This window comes from Ambystoma mexicanum, chromosome 10 (genome assembly GCF_040938575.1).
Source record: "Ambystoma mexicanum isolate Mex_15411 chromosome 10, UKY_AmexF1_1, whole genome shotgun sequence".
In the NCBI taxonomy this organism is placed as follows: Eukaryota; Metazoa; Chordata; class Amphibia; order Caudata; family Ambystomatidae; genus Ambystoma; species Ambystoma mexicanum.
This window is the reverse complement of record NC_090932.1, coordinates 462,371,125-462,387,969: the sequence shown is the minus strand read 5'-3', so window position 1 is coordinate 462,387,969 and position 16,845 is coordinate 462,371,125. Positions and strand designations below refer to the sequence as shown.

Here is a 16,845-nt window from a genome sequence, read left to right as displayed (position 1 = left end):
AAGATGTGAGGCAGGAAATGTCATACTCCCATCCTTCATTGATGCTATCATCACTCACACTGCATCCATCACAGCTCTCCAAATCCTGAGGCCTCCTTTATGGTTAACCCACCCAGTGACCTTTTTTCCTCTGAACACAGAGAATCCCTACTACCACACAGGTAACAAGAGTTTCCGATCTGCACTCATCAACGCAACCATTTTTGCATCTGTCTCCACCTAAATCCCACTGATAGCCCCTCCAAGCCAACTTTATTTTTACAGAGCTAGGTACAGCAAGGCCAACTTTAATGGCAGGAGGATTCTTTAAAAGACCCCTTACCTTACTTAACCTTACAGTGGTGCAGCATACAGGTTACAAATATATCCACATTTTAGCATTGGTGAATCCTCTACAAACAATCGGAAACCTCATGCATCAAGTGTGTGTTTGACAACCTTGTAATACCACTTCAATGGACGCTTTCACTTAAAGGAAATCTCACACCACATTGCTCTGATTGGATGTGGAATGGTTTAACCATTTTGGGAATACATGACACCATTGCATATCACACAGTATCAGTCCCATGTGCCTGACCATCATGTTTACCTTAGGATCTTGGCCGACATGCTGCTTTTTCCCGCTCGTAATTACGTGTCTTGCAGGAACAGAGAAGATCCCTCCCTCCATTATCTACAACCAGTTTGGCACACAGTGTACCAAGGAACTTTTCATGCAGCCAACCTCCCTTATCCACCCTTGCAAACAAAGCTACCAATTAAAATTCTGCTGAATTAACAGTGTTCTCATATTTATGATTTATTAGTTTGATAACTGGGTGATTCACAATTTGACGTTTCCTCTAAAATCATCTTCTTTGCAAAACACCCTTTTGGATAGAAGTCGATGCCCCATGCCAGGGGTGGCATGGAAGGCATGCAGCACTATTGGGTGAATGTATATACCTTTCACTCCACCCGATATTCTGGCCTGTTGCCAACTGCACCTCGCTGTCATGAGGAGGACAGGGTAAAGATGATAAACAACATCTTAGCAGTGGAGTGTCCAGGGAGTGGCCTTGGGTGGCACGTGCTACCCTTGGAATCTGATTGGCCACCAGTGGTGCCACCCTATTATCCTTAACTAAGAGAGAGAGAGAAAGAGAGAGAGAGAGAGAGAGAGAGAGTGTGTGTGTGTGTGTGTGTGCGTGTGTGCGTGTGTGTGTGTGTGTGTGTCGTACTTCATGCCACCCCTGCATACTTCAGTGCCCTACTTGGCCCACCACAGTCAAAAGAGTCTGGACACGCCACTGCATCCCAGCACCTTCACACGTGCTGACTATTAGTTTTGTAACACATTTCGTTATTATCAGCTTTGTTGTGCATGAATGCTTGGGCAATTGAAAATGGGACATTTCGAACGGAAAACCCCACACAGCGCCAGTTAGCTACAAAATCTGTACCTGCTTCCTAGGCAAATAAAGTGAGTCACATGTAGTTTATTGTTAACAACAATGCAGAAACATTGGCGTAAACTAATAAAATCACATAATGAACAAGGCAGGCAAGACGCCATGTCTTCGTTAATAATGTCAGTATTTGTATGGAAGCCCACCAAAAGGGCAAAACCACAACATATTGATAATACAGCAGAAGGGAGATTGGGGAATTAAGAGGGAACAGGAAGCAACTCTTTTGAACTCCAGTCCACAAGTGTTTGTTTTCATACAGGAAGGGGAGAACTATGACAGCTTTTAACATAAAATATACATCTGAATAGATTCTCGAGAATGTCGTAAAAAAGTGTGATGCCTGAACACCACATTGGGTCAATAAGGTCCAGAACAAGGAAGTGATTCACAAAACTGGCTCCTTTTTAAAGTTTGATTTGTATCCACGACGTCCACTTGATTTACATGCGAAGAAGTGTTTGCATTCTGGGACTTGTAGTCTTCCAGTCAAGTTGCGGAAACTAAAGCTTTCATGATAGTCTTTTGGCTTAACATGCTTTTATAAGGATGTGCATGTTGCCGGGTTGCTTTACTGGGTGATTTGCATGAATTGCATGTAAACCCTAGTAGACAGTAACATATTGTAGCCATCCTAGAGCCCCCTCCACTTGGCATGATGGGGATTGTAGGAGAATTCAATCAGAATTCGTAGTGACACTTAAAAACAAAGCTGATTCTAAACATTATTATGTCAGGCAACTGAGTAATGACTATGCCGATATAATTAAAGAGAGAAAAGCTACCATTCTGCACTGGCAGGAGTAGTTTTTAGTAAAACCGTTACTCGGGGTTCCAACGGGGCTTCAAATGAACCCTCGAATTGTATCCGAGAGCATGCAAATGGCTTGAGCATTTTGAAATGCTGTGTAACGGTCCGGATCTTCAATATACAAAATGTTGACCAAATGACTCCATATGGCAAAGAAAACACTTTAGTTGTCTCTGTAACTGAAAATTAGGCTGCATTTTCTTTGCTAAAGCCAGGCAAAGCACCAGGTCCAGACCTTCCTTCTCCCGATGTATCTTTTAACAAACGATCCTGAGAAATTAGTACCAGTTCTAGTGAAATTGTTTAATTCCATCAACATTGACTACAATTGTCCTAGAGCATGGCGAACTTCAGGGATAGTGCCAATTTTCAAAAAAAGCGACTCAGACGGCCCATCCAACTTTCGTCCCACGACTTAGGAAAGGTTTATGCCTAGCGACAAGGCAAACTTGGTAACTGAAAATAATCTATTGTGACACGTTCAGGTGTGATTTCGTAGAGGCATTCGATTGACCGGGCTTTTAGGTTAGTTTTAATCCTGCACACGGATCAGAAAGGCATGCCATTATATTATATTTGTATGGCCGTTCAGGGCCTTTGGTCAATGTGAATAGAAGCTTATTATGGCAATGATTGTTTACTCGGGAGGAGGATAGCTCAGGGGCAACGTGCTCGCCTTGGAAGAAGACGACACGAGCAACAAAGATCCCCAGTCCGCGCTTCGAAACCTCTGGGTATTAAGCACGTTATGAATAACCAATCATATCATATCCTTGATGGGTCAATCACGAATAATTAAACGCCAACATTGCAATATCGAGAACGGGGCAGGGAGGGGAAAGATCAGGCTGTTTCCTGTTCAAAGGGCATACGCCAGAGATGCACCCTGGCCCTCCTGCAATTTCCTATTTTATTTAGCATTTTTAAAGCGCTCACACAGCCCGCTGGCATCGAGGCGCTGTTACAGGAATTGTTTTTTTTTTGTTGCATAATTGTTTTTCTTTGTCTTAGTTGCGTATTTATAACACGCTTAAATACCCAGAGGTTTCTAAGCACGGACCCGGGGATCGAACCTGTGTTGCTTCATGTCGTCTTGCTTCTAAGGCGATCTCTATCCTCCCTGGACAATTTTCATTTATAAACTTTCAAGTCACTTGCTTCAGAAGATCGTAGATGTGAGTGTCCTTACTGAAGGAGCCGAAAGGCGTTTATACAGACTAATAAGATTTATGCAAGGAATTTCCATTTATTTAAGGCCATTCAACAACACATACACCAGAAATGGTTCCATGAAATGCAGATTCTTTCAATCTACTATTTCACACTAAGATGCATTAATAATCCATTCTTTTGGAAGCAATTGTGATACTAAAGCGGGCTTATGAGAAATCCACAATTATTAATTATAACTGGTTTCAGATCAAATTCAGGCCTTGACAACGACCAGGGGTCGAAACACGTGTCGGCTGTTTTTCTTATTTGAAAATAAACATTACATCTTACATGATTTGGACTTTTGCAACGTCTATCTACAATATTTTGGGCACTGAGAGGACGGACTTTGAGCGCAAGACACTCCCCGGAAGTCTAATCTACAATTTATGCTCCTGTTTGCACATGACGCTGTAAAAGCTTTTCATGAATTTGCTAATTTGTGTAACTTGAAAGAGCTTACAATCAATGTGTCAAAAACCAAGATAACGGTATGTAGTTAGAGGAAACCATAGGCTTCCAACAAAAAATGTTTCCCAGTGTCATTCATTCATTTATTGCTTACTTTATTCACAATTTATACATTTCGGCTAAGGCAAAACAAACAATAATTCATAGCGATAACACTTAAAATCACACTAAGGCATGGGAATATCGCTTAAAAACAGCATTGTATCTTCACATGTCAAATTACTCAAGGATACAAAAATACCCAATAAAATCCACAAAAGACGCAAAAGATAAAAAGAAAAGGAGCGGCATTCATGGAGTTAGAGTTCTTAGATACTCTGTTCATTCAGTCCAACTGAGATCTTTCCCTCTCACGTGCCACGCACAGTCCCTACCATTAGCCACAGCTATTGTGGCGTCCAAAGAAGTTGTTGTTTTAAACAGCACCAGTGCATTTCTTATCCTTAAAATGTTATAGTGGCCCAAACTGGAAAAATACATTTCTTTCCAGCCTCAGTGTATAATGGGCAGATGAACATAAAATGCATAATAATTGAATTTATACAGAGAGAAGATTTATCTTAACAGTTTGTATTCCATTTAGCCATAAAAAAATACGTACGACGTCCTTTCATTGCCTGCATTTCCATCCCCTGGCATTTTAACGTGCATATTAAAACGAATATGCTCATCGGATTTTTTACGGGGGAGTGGGAAAGGGCAGATAAGGGTTTGGGTGGGTAGGCAATAGCCAAAAATAAGTGTGGGAGAGGGGTTTGGGTGTGGGGCGCCCCCCAAAAAAATGAGCATTTTCGTTGGAATGTACACGTTAAAATGACAGGGGATGAAATTGCAGGTGATGAAATGACATGGAACCAAAAAATGCTATTGTTAAAATGTTGTGTCTAAATTTTGTGAAAAGCATTCCATTTTCTCAGCTCAAATAACCATGTTAAATAATTCCACCCCCACGCAATTACGCACGGTAAGTAAGGCATGACTGAGAAGGCAAGCGGTTTTTTCATTTAAAAGACGGTATAGAACCCATTCTTCGAACTTATCTGCTACAATCCTGTAGGAATCCGCGTAGCGAGGCCTTTATCCCAAAATCTCATCAAATCTAACTCTTTTAAAGTGGTCTCTACGAACCCAAGTCAAGTCAGGCACAGCATTAAGGGATAACCAAAATATTATAGGCTTCAAACATGCTTTATAAGCAAGCGGTCAGAGGCTGGACTCAAAATACAAAGGCGCCGCGGGTGCGCTATTAGGAAGCGCTAACATTTTCATCAGAAAGCATATTTTGCCAAGTTTCAACTGGGTCGTTAGTGTGTGTCCCCAAAGTTATACAAAACTGTGCTGCACACCTTTGATTTGTAGACCTCTAGGGTTGGGATTATCTCCTTACCACCATATCTATGGGCAAAGTGAGGGGTGGTTCCTGCTCTTTGGGAGAGGGTACATTTGCTACGGGTACTTCGTTCTACCCACGCACCTTTTGCCGTCACCCTCAACCAAATCTAGTCAAAATGGGTGACTTGCTTAATAGGCTCATCATTACATTTGAGGAAGATCTTTAATGATTTAGTTGGGTAACAAGTCTTCATAACTGTTTTAGACATATTGACAAAATCAGGTGAAAATATCCAGCTGTTTGTGCCAGACAGAGATTGAAAAATCAATTTGACTATCTGGGTATTCACCCTAACAGTAGGGGGTCACACATAACAAAAAGTGACCCAGTGATGAAGAGATGTACTGCACTATCCTAAGGTTTTATAAAGGTCCTGGTAGGAGGATGGCAGCTCCAACATTAGAGGTTTACAAGGCCCAGACCCAAAATGCTGTTCTTTATGGTGCTGAAATGAGGGAATCTCCATGGGTCATCTGTGGAAATGCACCAACCTATATTCAAGAAGTACTAGGACTATAGTAAAAAATACATATTGGGACTGGGCCTTGGTAGATGCTGTTAACATCACTCATGGTAAACGAATTATTGACAAACTAGTGTAAACGCCTGCGTAAACCGGCTAATGTGCGTAAAAAGGAAGACATTTGCAGAGTGTGAATATATTATGTGGTGTATTTTAATATCATTTATGTTGATAGAAAAAAGAATGTTGTAAAAGGTCTTGACCCTTTTACGTGGAGGAGTAGCAACCTGAAACAAAATCTCACAGAATCTGTTGAAAGTTCCACATAGTGCACACAGCCAACAGTTGTATCTGCTCCTCATTGTCTTGGATTCCCACTTATGGGTTTTGGACACAAATATATAAAGTTGAGGGATGTGAGAATAATACAATTCATGCAAAGCATGATTCGAAGTACACATGAGATCATAAAATAAAGTACATTGAAGTGAAATAAAGTTTAAAACGTACATGAAGAATATTATTGATATAATAACTACCAAGAAATATTACAATTAATAATTACGTAATGCATAAGTACATTAAAAAAGTAATTTATTTTGTGAGAGAAATAGTGCTTAATCAAATTAATGTCTGTTTATATGTTTTTTTTAAATGTATATATTTTCTTAGTGTACGCAACTTGAAGTATTATGTTAGAGTGGTATCCCTGTCTTGGGCCTTTTCTGCAGCTAATTGTATATTATTATTGTTGAAATTTACATTTTGTTTGCCTGGAAGATGAACTTGAAGTCTTCTTGGTGTATGGGTAAGGCAACACCTCCATCTAGTGCTGATAACATGAAATACACATTTTGTTGTCTGGAAGAGGAACTTGAAGTCTAATTGTTGTATGCGTAAGGCAACAGCTCTCACTAGTGGGGATAACAAGTGAAACAGGCAGGACGGCTTCAGACAAACATACATCTGGCATTTTATTATATAGTATATGAAGTATGATATTTCGATGTCAATTTCTTGTGCTATGTAGAGTATCTCGATTGGCTCAATTCTGCATTGGCAAGAAATCTTTTCTTGTGATTTAGGCTGAATATTTTAGCATTGAATTAATTTGCACATTGTTCGGTATCAAATGCCACAAAGCCATGTCCCATGTGCAACTACCAATATGAGGATGAGTTCCATTTTCTTATTTGTTCCTGTTTGTTTAATGCAAGTCAAACATGTTTGATCCGATTGCCACTGTAATGGGAGCATTGGATTTTCCAGGAGTTTGCATTATAGACTAAGTATTGTCTATTTTTAGTTTGAGCTATTAGGTGTCGCTTGTGACACCTATAAGCCTAAACTATTGTGTTAGAGTCCACCTAGGGAAAAATGGCATTTAAGGAGGGACACACAACTTGTAGGTGTTGTTTGGTTATTTGCCCACCCACCTCCAACGACTAACCATTACTCGGCTGATCCCTATGGCCATTCCAACCCAGTTCCTGCCTCTCGCCACCCAAAACACATCCTCATGGGATCTCTTTGAGCTCGCTTTAATCAAGCCTTACCATTAACCTTTGCACTCAAGGTGCCTGCTGGTGTTTTGTTTTTTAAGCAGTCTTCTGAGAGTTAATGACTTAATTGAAGTCGTAAACGTGTTAATGGTGTAATAAAATATCTTAACCAGGTATGCCTTTAGCCGCTCAATTTATAAACACACTGTGTGTCCGTCGTGAACTCCTGTTAAAAACAAGCATTGGCAAAGCCAACAGTTTTGGCTTGTGTATAACTATTAAGCATTTGCAAGGCTCTGCTATTAGATGCCCAGGTACTCACACCATTTTGCACCTGCTACCATCAATGGTCAGTTAATACCACTATGGCAGTACCTGGCAACTGCCTTTACCATGCCCACTCAAAGGCCCAAACTGTTGCTATTGCCATTGCTTGTTTATCTAGTTCTTGGGGTACACGGATTAATTATTTCTCAATAGATAACACATGTGTTTTTAATTTGCTGGCTAGATTGTTTGAATGCGTTATTTGTTTTTCTACTTTTGCACAAATCATGTGCAGCATAAATCTCAATTTTGACGTTTTACTTTTGCAACTATTGTGAAAAAGCTATTGTTGTATTTCCCTGAAGAAAATTTGATTTTTATTGTGTATACAATTACTCTGTTATGCTTTTATAGCATATTATCGAAATAAAGCTGAACAAACGAAGAGCATTGGAGCCATTCAGAGACAAAGCTTAAATATGTGTACAAACGAGAGCTAGCAAAGTACCTAAATGGCAGCGTGGATTAACAGTCTGGCCTCACTGCTTAACCAAACTGTGTGATCCTTGGCAAATCATTTAATCTCAGTGTGCCTGAACTGCAATAAATTGACTACGGTTGGACCCCTTAGAAGTTATTAAGATAATACTAGTTGTAAAAAAGAAGCCATTAATACTGTAGGGGATGTAATTATTGTTGGAATAAATTGGTGTCCCCTCATACTCCTTAGTTGGTGACCCACAAAAAGGTGGCCTAGAATTGAGTTATTGTAGCGCTGGCCCTCCCTCAGTCCCCCACCACTTTCTTTGACAGGGCTGTATATATTATCACCAGACAGTCAGTGAACCAGAGATTCTAGTGTAATGGACTGCACATAGCAGAGCCAACATGAATTCCATCCTCTGTTGCTGCCAGCCACCAGTGTTGCTTTAGCCGGTCACACTTCTGACCCAGAGGACAATGAGAGAAACACTTATGCTGTGTTGTGCTAGTGAGTCTTGTGCTGCACAACTCCTGCTCCGTTCATGGTTTATCGGTGATTCTGGATCTGCAAGAGGAGGGGTAAGGGACTAAAGTAGGTGCCGAGGGAGTAAGGCAAGGTGCATTTTGATGTGTGAGTTCTGAAATGATAGGGCTCTCGGTGGTGTGCACGTTTTAAATATGTTGTGAGTTGTCTGGTGCAGTGGTTAATGTGCACTCAATGTAGTTAACGTACATTGTTTATGTGGTTGTCTGTGATGTCTCGAAGAGTACTATTTAAGGAGAGTGTAGGGAGCTGTGTTTATGTGTCTGTGGTTCGTTAGTATGGACTTTAGGGAAAGTTGGTCCAGACATGTGTCGCACCACTGTGTTAGCCTGTGTTGTTTCAGTGCTGGAGTAGTGCGTCAGGGTGTGTTGTTAGGTTGGCAGGTAGAATGTTTTCAAGGTGGCTGTCTTTAATATGCTTTACCCAGCAGACCACACAATAAAAAGTGAGACCAACCATTGTCAGTTTGGAAACATCACAGTTGGTCACATTTATTTGATTATATCATGCAAAACGTTCTTTTTCTTTCCTTGTTATTTATTTATTTTTGCATTTTTAAAGCGCTCACACAGCCCGTGGGCATTGAGGCGCTGGTACAGGAATTGTTTGTTCTTTAGATGCGTAATTGTTTTTTTTGTTTTAGTTGCGTATTTATAACACGCTTAAACACCCAGAGGTTTCTTAAACACCCAGAAGTTTCTAAGCACGGACTTGGGGATCGAACCTGTGTTCCTTCATGTCGTCTTGCTTCCAAGGCGAGCACATTGCCGCTGAGCTATCCTCCCGGGACATATATGCTATATTATATTATGTTAGACTAAGTCAATCCATGCTAGGTGATGCTATGCCATGGCACAAATTCTGGGTTCAAAATATATAGGGCATCCCATCTGACTTTCCACTGACACCTTAATGACACCCCGACCATAGCACCACTCCGACTCAAATGGATTTGACCCTAGTTCTCACAAACATTCCTTCAGAGAGAAACTGAAGGGGGCCGAGGTAACGACGTCTGCACCATCCACACAAAGACTCTGAAGGAAGTCCATTCCCAAAACTTAAAGTGCCACCATCAATAGAGTTTTGGTTTAGTTGCACCACTGACCACTGAAATGTATATGCTCAGCTTAAGCAGCAGTGCAAATTACCAGCTGCCTTGTAAATATATCAATGTTTTTATTTATTTTATTTGGTTATTTATAACGCACTTAATACCCAGAGCTTTCTAAGCGCGGACCCAGGGATCAAACCTGTGTTGCTTTGTGTCGTCTTGCTTCTAAGGCGAGTACGTTGCTCCTGAGCTATCCTCCCAAGACAATGCTGTATAGGGTAAGTGAGTGGATTTGCATTCTGCATATGATCACCTATGTTCTGCATTACAAAAAAGTACAACCTGGAAGACAGTCAAATCGAGACCCTGAGGGAGCATTAAGGGCAAAATAGCTCTTGCTTACTGTTCTAGGCCAAACTTGCCATTTCACGCTAGCTTCTGTTTTTTCTCACTATTGTAATGAAGCGGGATTTGCTTACTTGTGTCACGGTTGAAGGGGTGCTCCAGGGTGGCCCATTGTGAACATGCAGCCCCCAGCTCGGCCCTGACCCTCAGGTTGTAGAACACGTTGGTCTTGATCTCCTCTGTCACATCGCAGCGGGGGACCGCAACACTGATGCACTCTGCGACATCCGACCAGCTGTCCTTCCAGTATATCCTTTCAAACTCCCTGAGGGTCACAGAAAACAAAATAATTCAGTGGGAATTCCAGAGAAAGTCTCAAAATCTTGAAAATAATGGTGTGCAGTCAAGGGGAAAACTCCCAGCCTATCAGAAAAAAGTGGTGATGGAAAACTGGAGTTTTGGTAGAAAACAGCTTTAGCTCTCAGCTGTAGCACTGACAATAAAAGGGTAGAGGGGTGCAAAAGGGCATCAAGTGAGGCCAGAGGCTAGAGCATGATATTCTGTTGGTGGTTCAGTACACCAAGCTGATTTATCGGTGGTTCAAAGAATGTCCTTCCACAAATATGTAATATGTGCAGCCAATGTCTGCAGCCATCCCAGAAATGCTCCTAACCCCATCTTGCAAGGCCTGAGCCAAAGGGAATGGTGTCGGCTGTGGTAGACAGTTATCCCCTGTGAGGCGAGGCTGTGTTTGGTGGATATGGCAGGGTGACTGATGAGAAACGAAGTGCTGGACAGAAATCTCTAATAAATGAGGTAAAGAGGAGTCCGGGATATTTTCTTTTATATATTTATGTGCAATTTGGTTTAAAAAAAAAAAACCTTATGCAAAGTTAAGATGTAATGTAATACAAATATACCATATATATCACAACGGTTAAATACAGTAATTCATTTTAAAAATCTGTTAATTAAAACAAATATATTTTCACACATACTATTAACACAAATAAATTATCACGTAACACACTAACAAATGCATTATGTGTCATTTAACTACAAACATCATGTGTCCTCATTATAAGTTTGGCGGTGGCCTTGCAGGTAAAACCAGCAGGCTGCCGCCAAACTTCCGAACTTTTCCAGTGCCTGCAAATGGGCAATTACCGGGTCATTACGGCCCTGCCAGACCCGGTAATTGCCCATTCGCGGGCGCTGGAATTAAATGCTCTCCATTCCCATTGAGGCTCATAGGGCTCAATGGAAATGGGGAGGTGTGGTCAGACCACACGTTAAGGACAGGACCCACTGAGGGACTTCAGTGCAAATAACGGTGCCGCAAATTGCGGTACCGTTATTTGCTCCTTCCCCATTCCCATTGAGCCCTATGGGGGCTCAAATGGGAATGGGGAATGGTTCCCGGAATGGGAACTTACCGGTCCCGCAAAGGTCTGAGTAGGCCGTTAAGTCCCTATTCCGGGAACCCGGCCTCCGACGGCAGTAAGGGGGTAGCCATGGCGCTAATAGCGCCATGGTTACCGCCTTCCGTGTAATGAGGCCCAGTCTTTCTGACGGAATATTTACAGAAACAATTCCAATGAAAAAACTCATCATATACTCTGCAGCAGATTTTAATGCACCTAAATTACCTGTATTCCTAGAGCAATTTCGTAATATTGAGGCCGTTTTCTTAACTGCATTTTACATATTTACACAGGCAAAAAAACAATCTATGTTAAAATGATATGCAGGTAGAAGGAGCCCCCCCTCAGCCTTAAAGAGAGGTCTTTAGCCTGATTAGACCCAATACAAACCATATCCTTTTAACAGGAGACCATGGCCCCAACCCAAAATAGGGCATCACAACGTGCCCTCTAATTGCGATGACCACAAGTCTAAGGATTATCTCTGCTCCATATATAACCAGCAGAATCAACATCTGTTTGTAAGCTTCTTGCAACGGAACAAACGAGTATTCATCACCAATTTGGAAATCAAAACTATGAAAACCTCAAATTGTTATTTGCTCTTTTGTGATTTCCTCACAATATTTCTTTGTTGAGAGTTTCCAATAAAAAATCATACCCATATAACAGAAATTGCCAACTACTTCAAAAAAAATGGTACTCACTTTCCAAGCAAAGCACAGTGCTCTCTTTCTTAGCGAATGACACATTATCATTGTTTTCATAGGGCGTGTTTTGGGGAACATTCCTCTCGCACTGTTAAACTTCGAATCAACTCAAGCTTTATCATCTGCATAGGGAAAATAATAAATGTGATGCCTAACAAGTTTGAGGGGTAATACTTAAGTGAGGCAAGGGTCTTACCTAGGTCAGAGATAAGTAAAATAAATAGAAGGGGGTAAGCACACAGCCTTGCTTGAGACATCGATAAATGGAAATACATATACGTGCCACCCCAGGCAATCTCACTCTAACTTGAAGGATCGTTAACATTTTAAAAAGGCCCTAATTAATGCCCCACCCTGAACGTTTCCTCCAAAAGCAGATGTAAAGTCAATTAAGGCCCCTTAAAGGAAAGCATTTCCTGGGCGAAGCGACCTCTTAAGTGATGATACAGCAAAAGGAAATGATGGATTGTTGATACCTGGCTTGAAGTCTGTTTGATAGTAAAATAAGATTGCTTGCTTATTAGCACATTCTGTAAGCTGTTGCAGTAAAGGTGAGGAGAAGACGTTGCTACTTGTTTCTAAAAGAGTAATCACATATCCTATTTTTATAAATCAGAATGAAAAATTAGTCTGTCGTGGGAAGAATTGAAAACATCCTTATATTGTTCAATACATTATACAGTAAATGAACCCAGAAATCTGGAGAGTGACAGTACTATATTTGCAATTGCATCAGGACCTGAAGCCCTTGAAGATTTTCATTTCTTAATAATAATTATAGTGTCACAAATAGTAACATTCCCTTTTCCAATCTGAAAGTTATCTTACTTCAGATTCTCCCTCACAATGGTAAAGTCTGCAAGTTGATCAAATAAAATATTCTGAGGTCCTGCATGCTCGGTACAGGGGTAATTAGGATCATTTTGGGATGTCTACCAGTATTCCCGAAGTAAGGGGGTGTCCCGGTGGCTGTATGCATTGTGTTATTGTATGCGAACTTCACTGATAAAAACGTAATCCTGTCTGATTCATGTTGTGTACAGTAACACCAGAAATATTTCTCAAAGTTCTGGTGCACTCTTTCTGTCTGTCACTGTGGGGGTGATATGTGGTTGACAAATGAGCTTCAATTTCAAGGTGTTTTCGAAGAATTTTCCAGAATCGAGATATGAATCGAGGTCCTCTATAGGACACTATACACTTGGCTAAACCATGATGATGCACTACTGTCATAAGGAAGATTTGAGCCATTCGCGCAGCTGTGGGTATTCCTTTTAGTGGCTCAAAATGCTCCATTTTGGTAAAACAGTTAACCACTGTGAGGATAGTGTTGCAACCATCTGCCCTTAAGGATAAGTTAGTAACAAAGTCCATACTGACAGTATGCCATGGATAGGAGGGTAATTATATTTGGTTATTTATAACGCGCTTAATACAGAATATGTTTCCAAGCGCGGACCTGGAATTCGAACCTGTGTTGCTCTGCGTCGTCTTGTTTCCAAGACGAGCGCGTTGTCACTGAGCTATACTACCTGTGCCCATACGGGTAATAGCATGAGTAGTCCTGTCGGGTCTTTTCGAAGGCTTTTGCTTGTATGCATACATCACATCCTTTAAGATATGTTGTGATGTCTTGAGACTGGTTTATCTACCAAGCATGTCTTTTTACCAATTCTTTGGTTTTCCGTTGGTCATAATGTCCGGCTAATGGGTGGTCATGACACCACTCTATCACTTGCCTTTGTTTTCTTTCTGGGACCCATGAAGCCTTATCAAGATGTAACATACCATCAATATCATGGTTGTTTTGTCTTGTAAAAATGATAGAATCATCTCTGTAGTGTATGACTCTCGGGGGTCATTCAAGAAGATAGTGATGGAGAGGGATAAGGCCATACCCTTTTCAGGTAAAATGGCGGGTATTCCTTCTCCTGGCAAATCCTCTGCATTGTATGTTCTGAACCTGGTTTGAACATGATTGTGAAATCGAATCTACTGAAAAATTGAACCCTTCTGGATTGTAGTTGGTTGGTACTCTTCGTGGTTTTCAGAAACCCTCGATACTTAGGATCAGTCACAAATGTGATGGGAAACGAGATTTCTTCACGATAATGTCTCCATTCTTTAAAAGCATCTCTGATAGCGAGGAGCTCCTTATCGAAGATGGTATAGTTCATCTCTGCAGCATTTAGTTTTCGACAGTAGAAGGCCTCGGGATGCATGGCTTTTTCTTGTGTGGGCCTTTGAGATAACACACCCCCTATAGCTACATTTGATGCATCATGTATACCATGAAAGGTAAATCAGGATTTGGCAGTTGAGGAATCTGTGCTGTGGTAAATGAGTTCTTTAGAGACTGAAAAGCCTTCTCCGCAAGAGAATCCCATTTCTAAGAATGTCATTCTTCAATAGGGCTGTCAAGGAACTGGTCATCTTGAATAGTCAATGATGAATTGTCTCTAATATTTGGAGAAACCAAGAAACCTCTTGAGTTCCTTGATGTTCTTGGGTGGAGGCCATTGCAGAACCGCTTGTACATTTCTGGGATCCAGATTTACACAGTTCAGGGATAGTACGTATCCCAAAAAAGCAACAGTAGTTTGGTGGAATGAACATATGGATAGCTTAGCATACAGACTATGTTTTCACAATAACTTCAACATCTCTCAAACATGTAGCACATGGAAGGCCATAACATATTGATCAAGTATTGGAAGGAACATGTAATTCAAGAAATGCTCAAAGGCGGCAGGTGCATTAGATAATCAGAAGGGCATTACAAGATAATGTGGGCTTACTTAGGGGCACGCGTACACAGCATAGCAGGACGCAGGGACTGTATATGGGGTTCGCACACAGTTTGACCAAGAATATAAATGCTTTCTGTGAAACTGTACGCATGTCAGTTACGGGGGTTCCGCGCAGGGTGCCCGAGATTCAGGCTCACTTGCGGGGGGCCCCACGCACTGTTTGAAGGGTGCATGTATTTGCACCCGGGGTTGCACGCAAAGGTAGCTGTGCTGGCTGTTTTTGCTTTACGTGGGGGCGTGTTGGGGGTGTTCCGGGCGTGACTTGGATATACAGTTACTTTGCGCAGACAATTCCATGAATACACAGGGCATGCATTTTTTATTCTGCGCGCAGGCTCACGCAGTGTCCTTCTCGGCGCATGGCAATTGCAGGAGAAATGCGCACATTTCCATGAATTGGGTCCTGTGTCTTTTATAGTGCAGGTCACCTCACATCAAACCTTGCTCTATTGAATGTACAAGCCTAACGGACCTTTCTATCAGTAACCAGGACCGTTGCATGAAATATATAAGAGGAGTGATGCCATATGAAAAAACGTGCTTATCTATTTTTTTGGCTTTTTACAAACCTTCTGCCAAAATTCATCAAATCACATCCTTCGTTCTTATCTTTCACAGTTAACAGGACAAATTCCTCATCGAACGTATGATCAGTAACCAAGAAATATAGATCAAATACATTTGAAGGACCTTTTTCTTAAATGCTTTCATTGGAGAGAACGTACCTCAGAGGGGGCTGACCCTCTACATACAAAGAGCTCAGAGACCAAGTGTGTGTGCTGCAGTCCAAACTGCAACACATACGTGATGTAGAATAGACTATGAACTGAGCAGTACATCAGCCATACCATGAGCTCTACCCAGAGCCTCATTGCACCACACACCTAGGACACTTGGCATGGGGCATGACCTTACCCCAGGCACCAACTGGACATTCTAAGTATGCACTGCGCATGGTGTGCCACCAAGCACATGGGTTCCTTTGCCTGGGGAATGACATTTGGTTATGATCAGTTCATCTAGTTGCCAAATTCCCTGTCACCACCATGATACCCAATGTGCCTTCCTGACAGGACCTGTGGGCATCCCATATAGTCACGTTGCCAGTGTTATGACCTTTGACCATGCACTGGCACCCCCCTACGACCCATACCACTGTGCATGGCATATGGCCATGCAAAGTGTCCATGTTGCTCCAGCTTGGCATTTAGTTATGGTCTAGGCCCAGAAATCCACCTGCAATGGCCAGTAAGCAAGGACTGCAGCCATGTCCAGTGGCGCAAGTCCGTCCTGTGTGCCTGGTATGAGGTTTGGCATCTTGTCCGCAGGTATGAAACAAGTCTCAGACCCTGTTGTGTGCTTGAGCCATCTCTGAAACCTGTATCTATCCTGGAGATCCCGCTTGAAATGGAATACCCCTGTTTGAACCCATGTACTTGGTTTTTGGATCGATCAGCCAACATGGCTTTTGATTCTTCCCTTTTGGGGACATTGTTCACCCCTCTTTGTTCTCCCTGACTTTTTATAGGTTATGGGGAAATCGAGGGGCTGCAATGTGCTCAGTTTTCACAATATTTTACAGCAGATGGCGAGGAGGAGCCAGCACAAATACCACAGACCATGATGGCTGCCAATTTAAAATATTTCAGATGTAAACCTCCAATTCGATTGCAGAACTTTAGAAAAGCCTGCCTGGTTGCTCATTATTAAAATGCATGCGCTCTGCCAGGATCAGTGAAACCAGAAATGTCAAATGGGCCTCAAAAGCAGCCCTGTGGTTCTGTGAGAAGGCTAACCAGCTACATACACACCTGCATGGAGCTTGTATATTTTTGGGTTAAAAATCCACATTAAAAACATGACCTATTTTCTGAAAACAAAGAAAATCATGTCCAAGGTAGTGAA

General features: G+C 41.7%; 1 protein-coding gene across 1 annotated transcript in view; it reads right to left on the bottom strand.

Moving 5' to 3' along the window:
- The window catches only part of IL20RB (interleukin 20 receptor subunit beta), a 315,418-nt gene that overhangs the window by 112,893 nt on the left and 185,680 nt on the right, over positions 1 to 16,845 (bottom strand). The window contains exon 3 of the mRNA XM_069618033.1: positions 10,131 to 10,321. Coding sequence (XP_069474134.1) covers positions 10,131 to 10,321 — 191 coding nt within the window. The remainder of the gene's footprint in view (positions 1 to 10,130; positions 10,322 to 16,845) is intronic.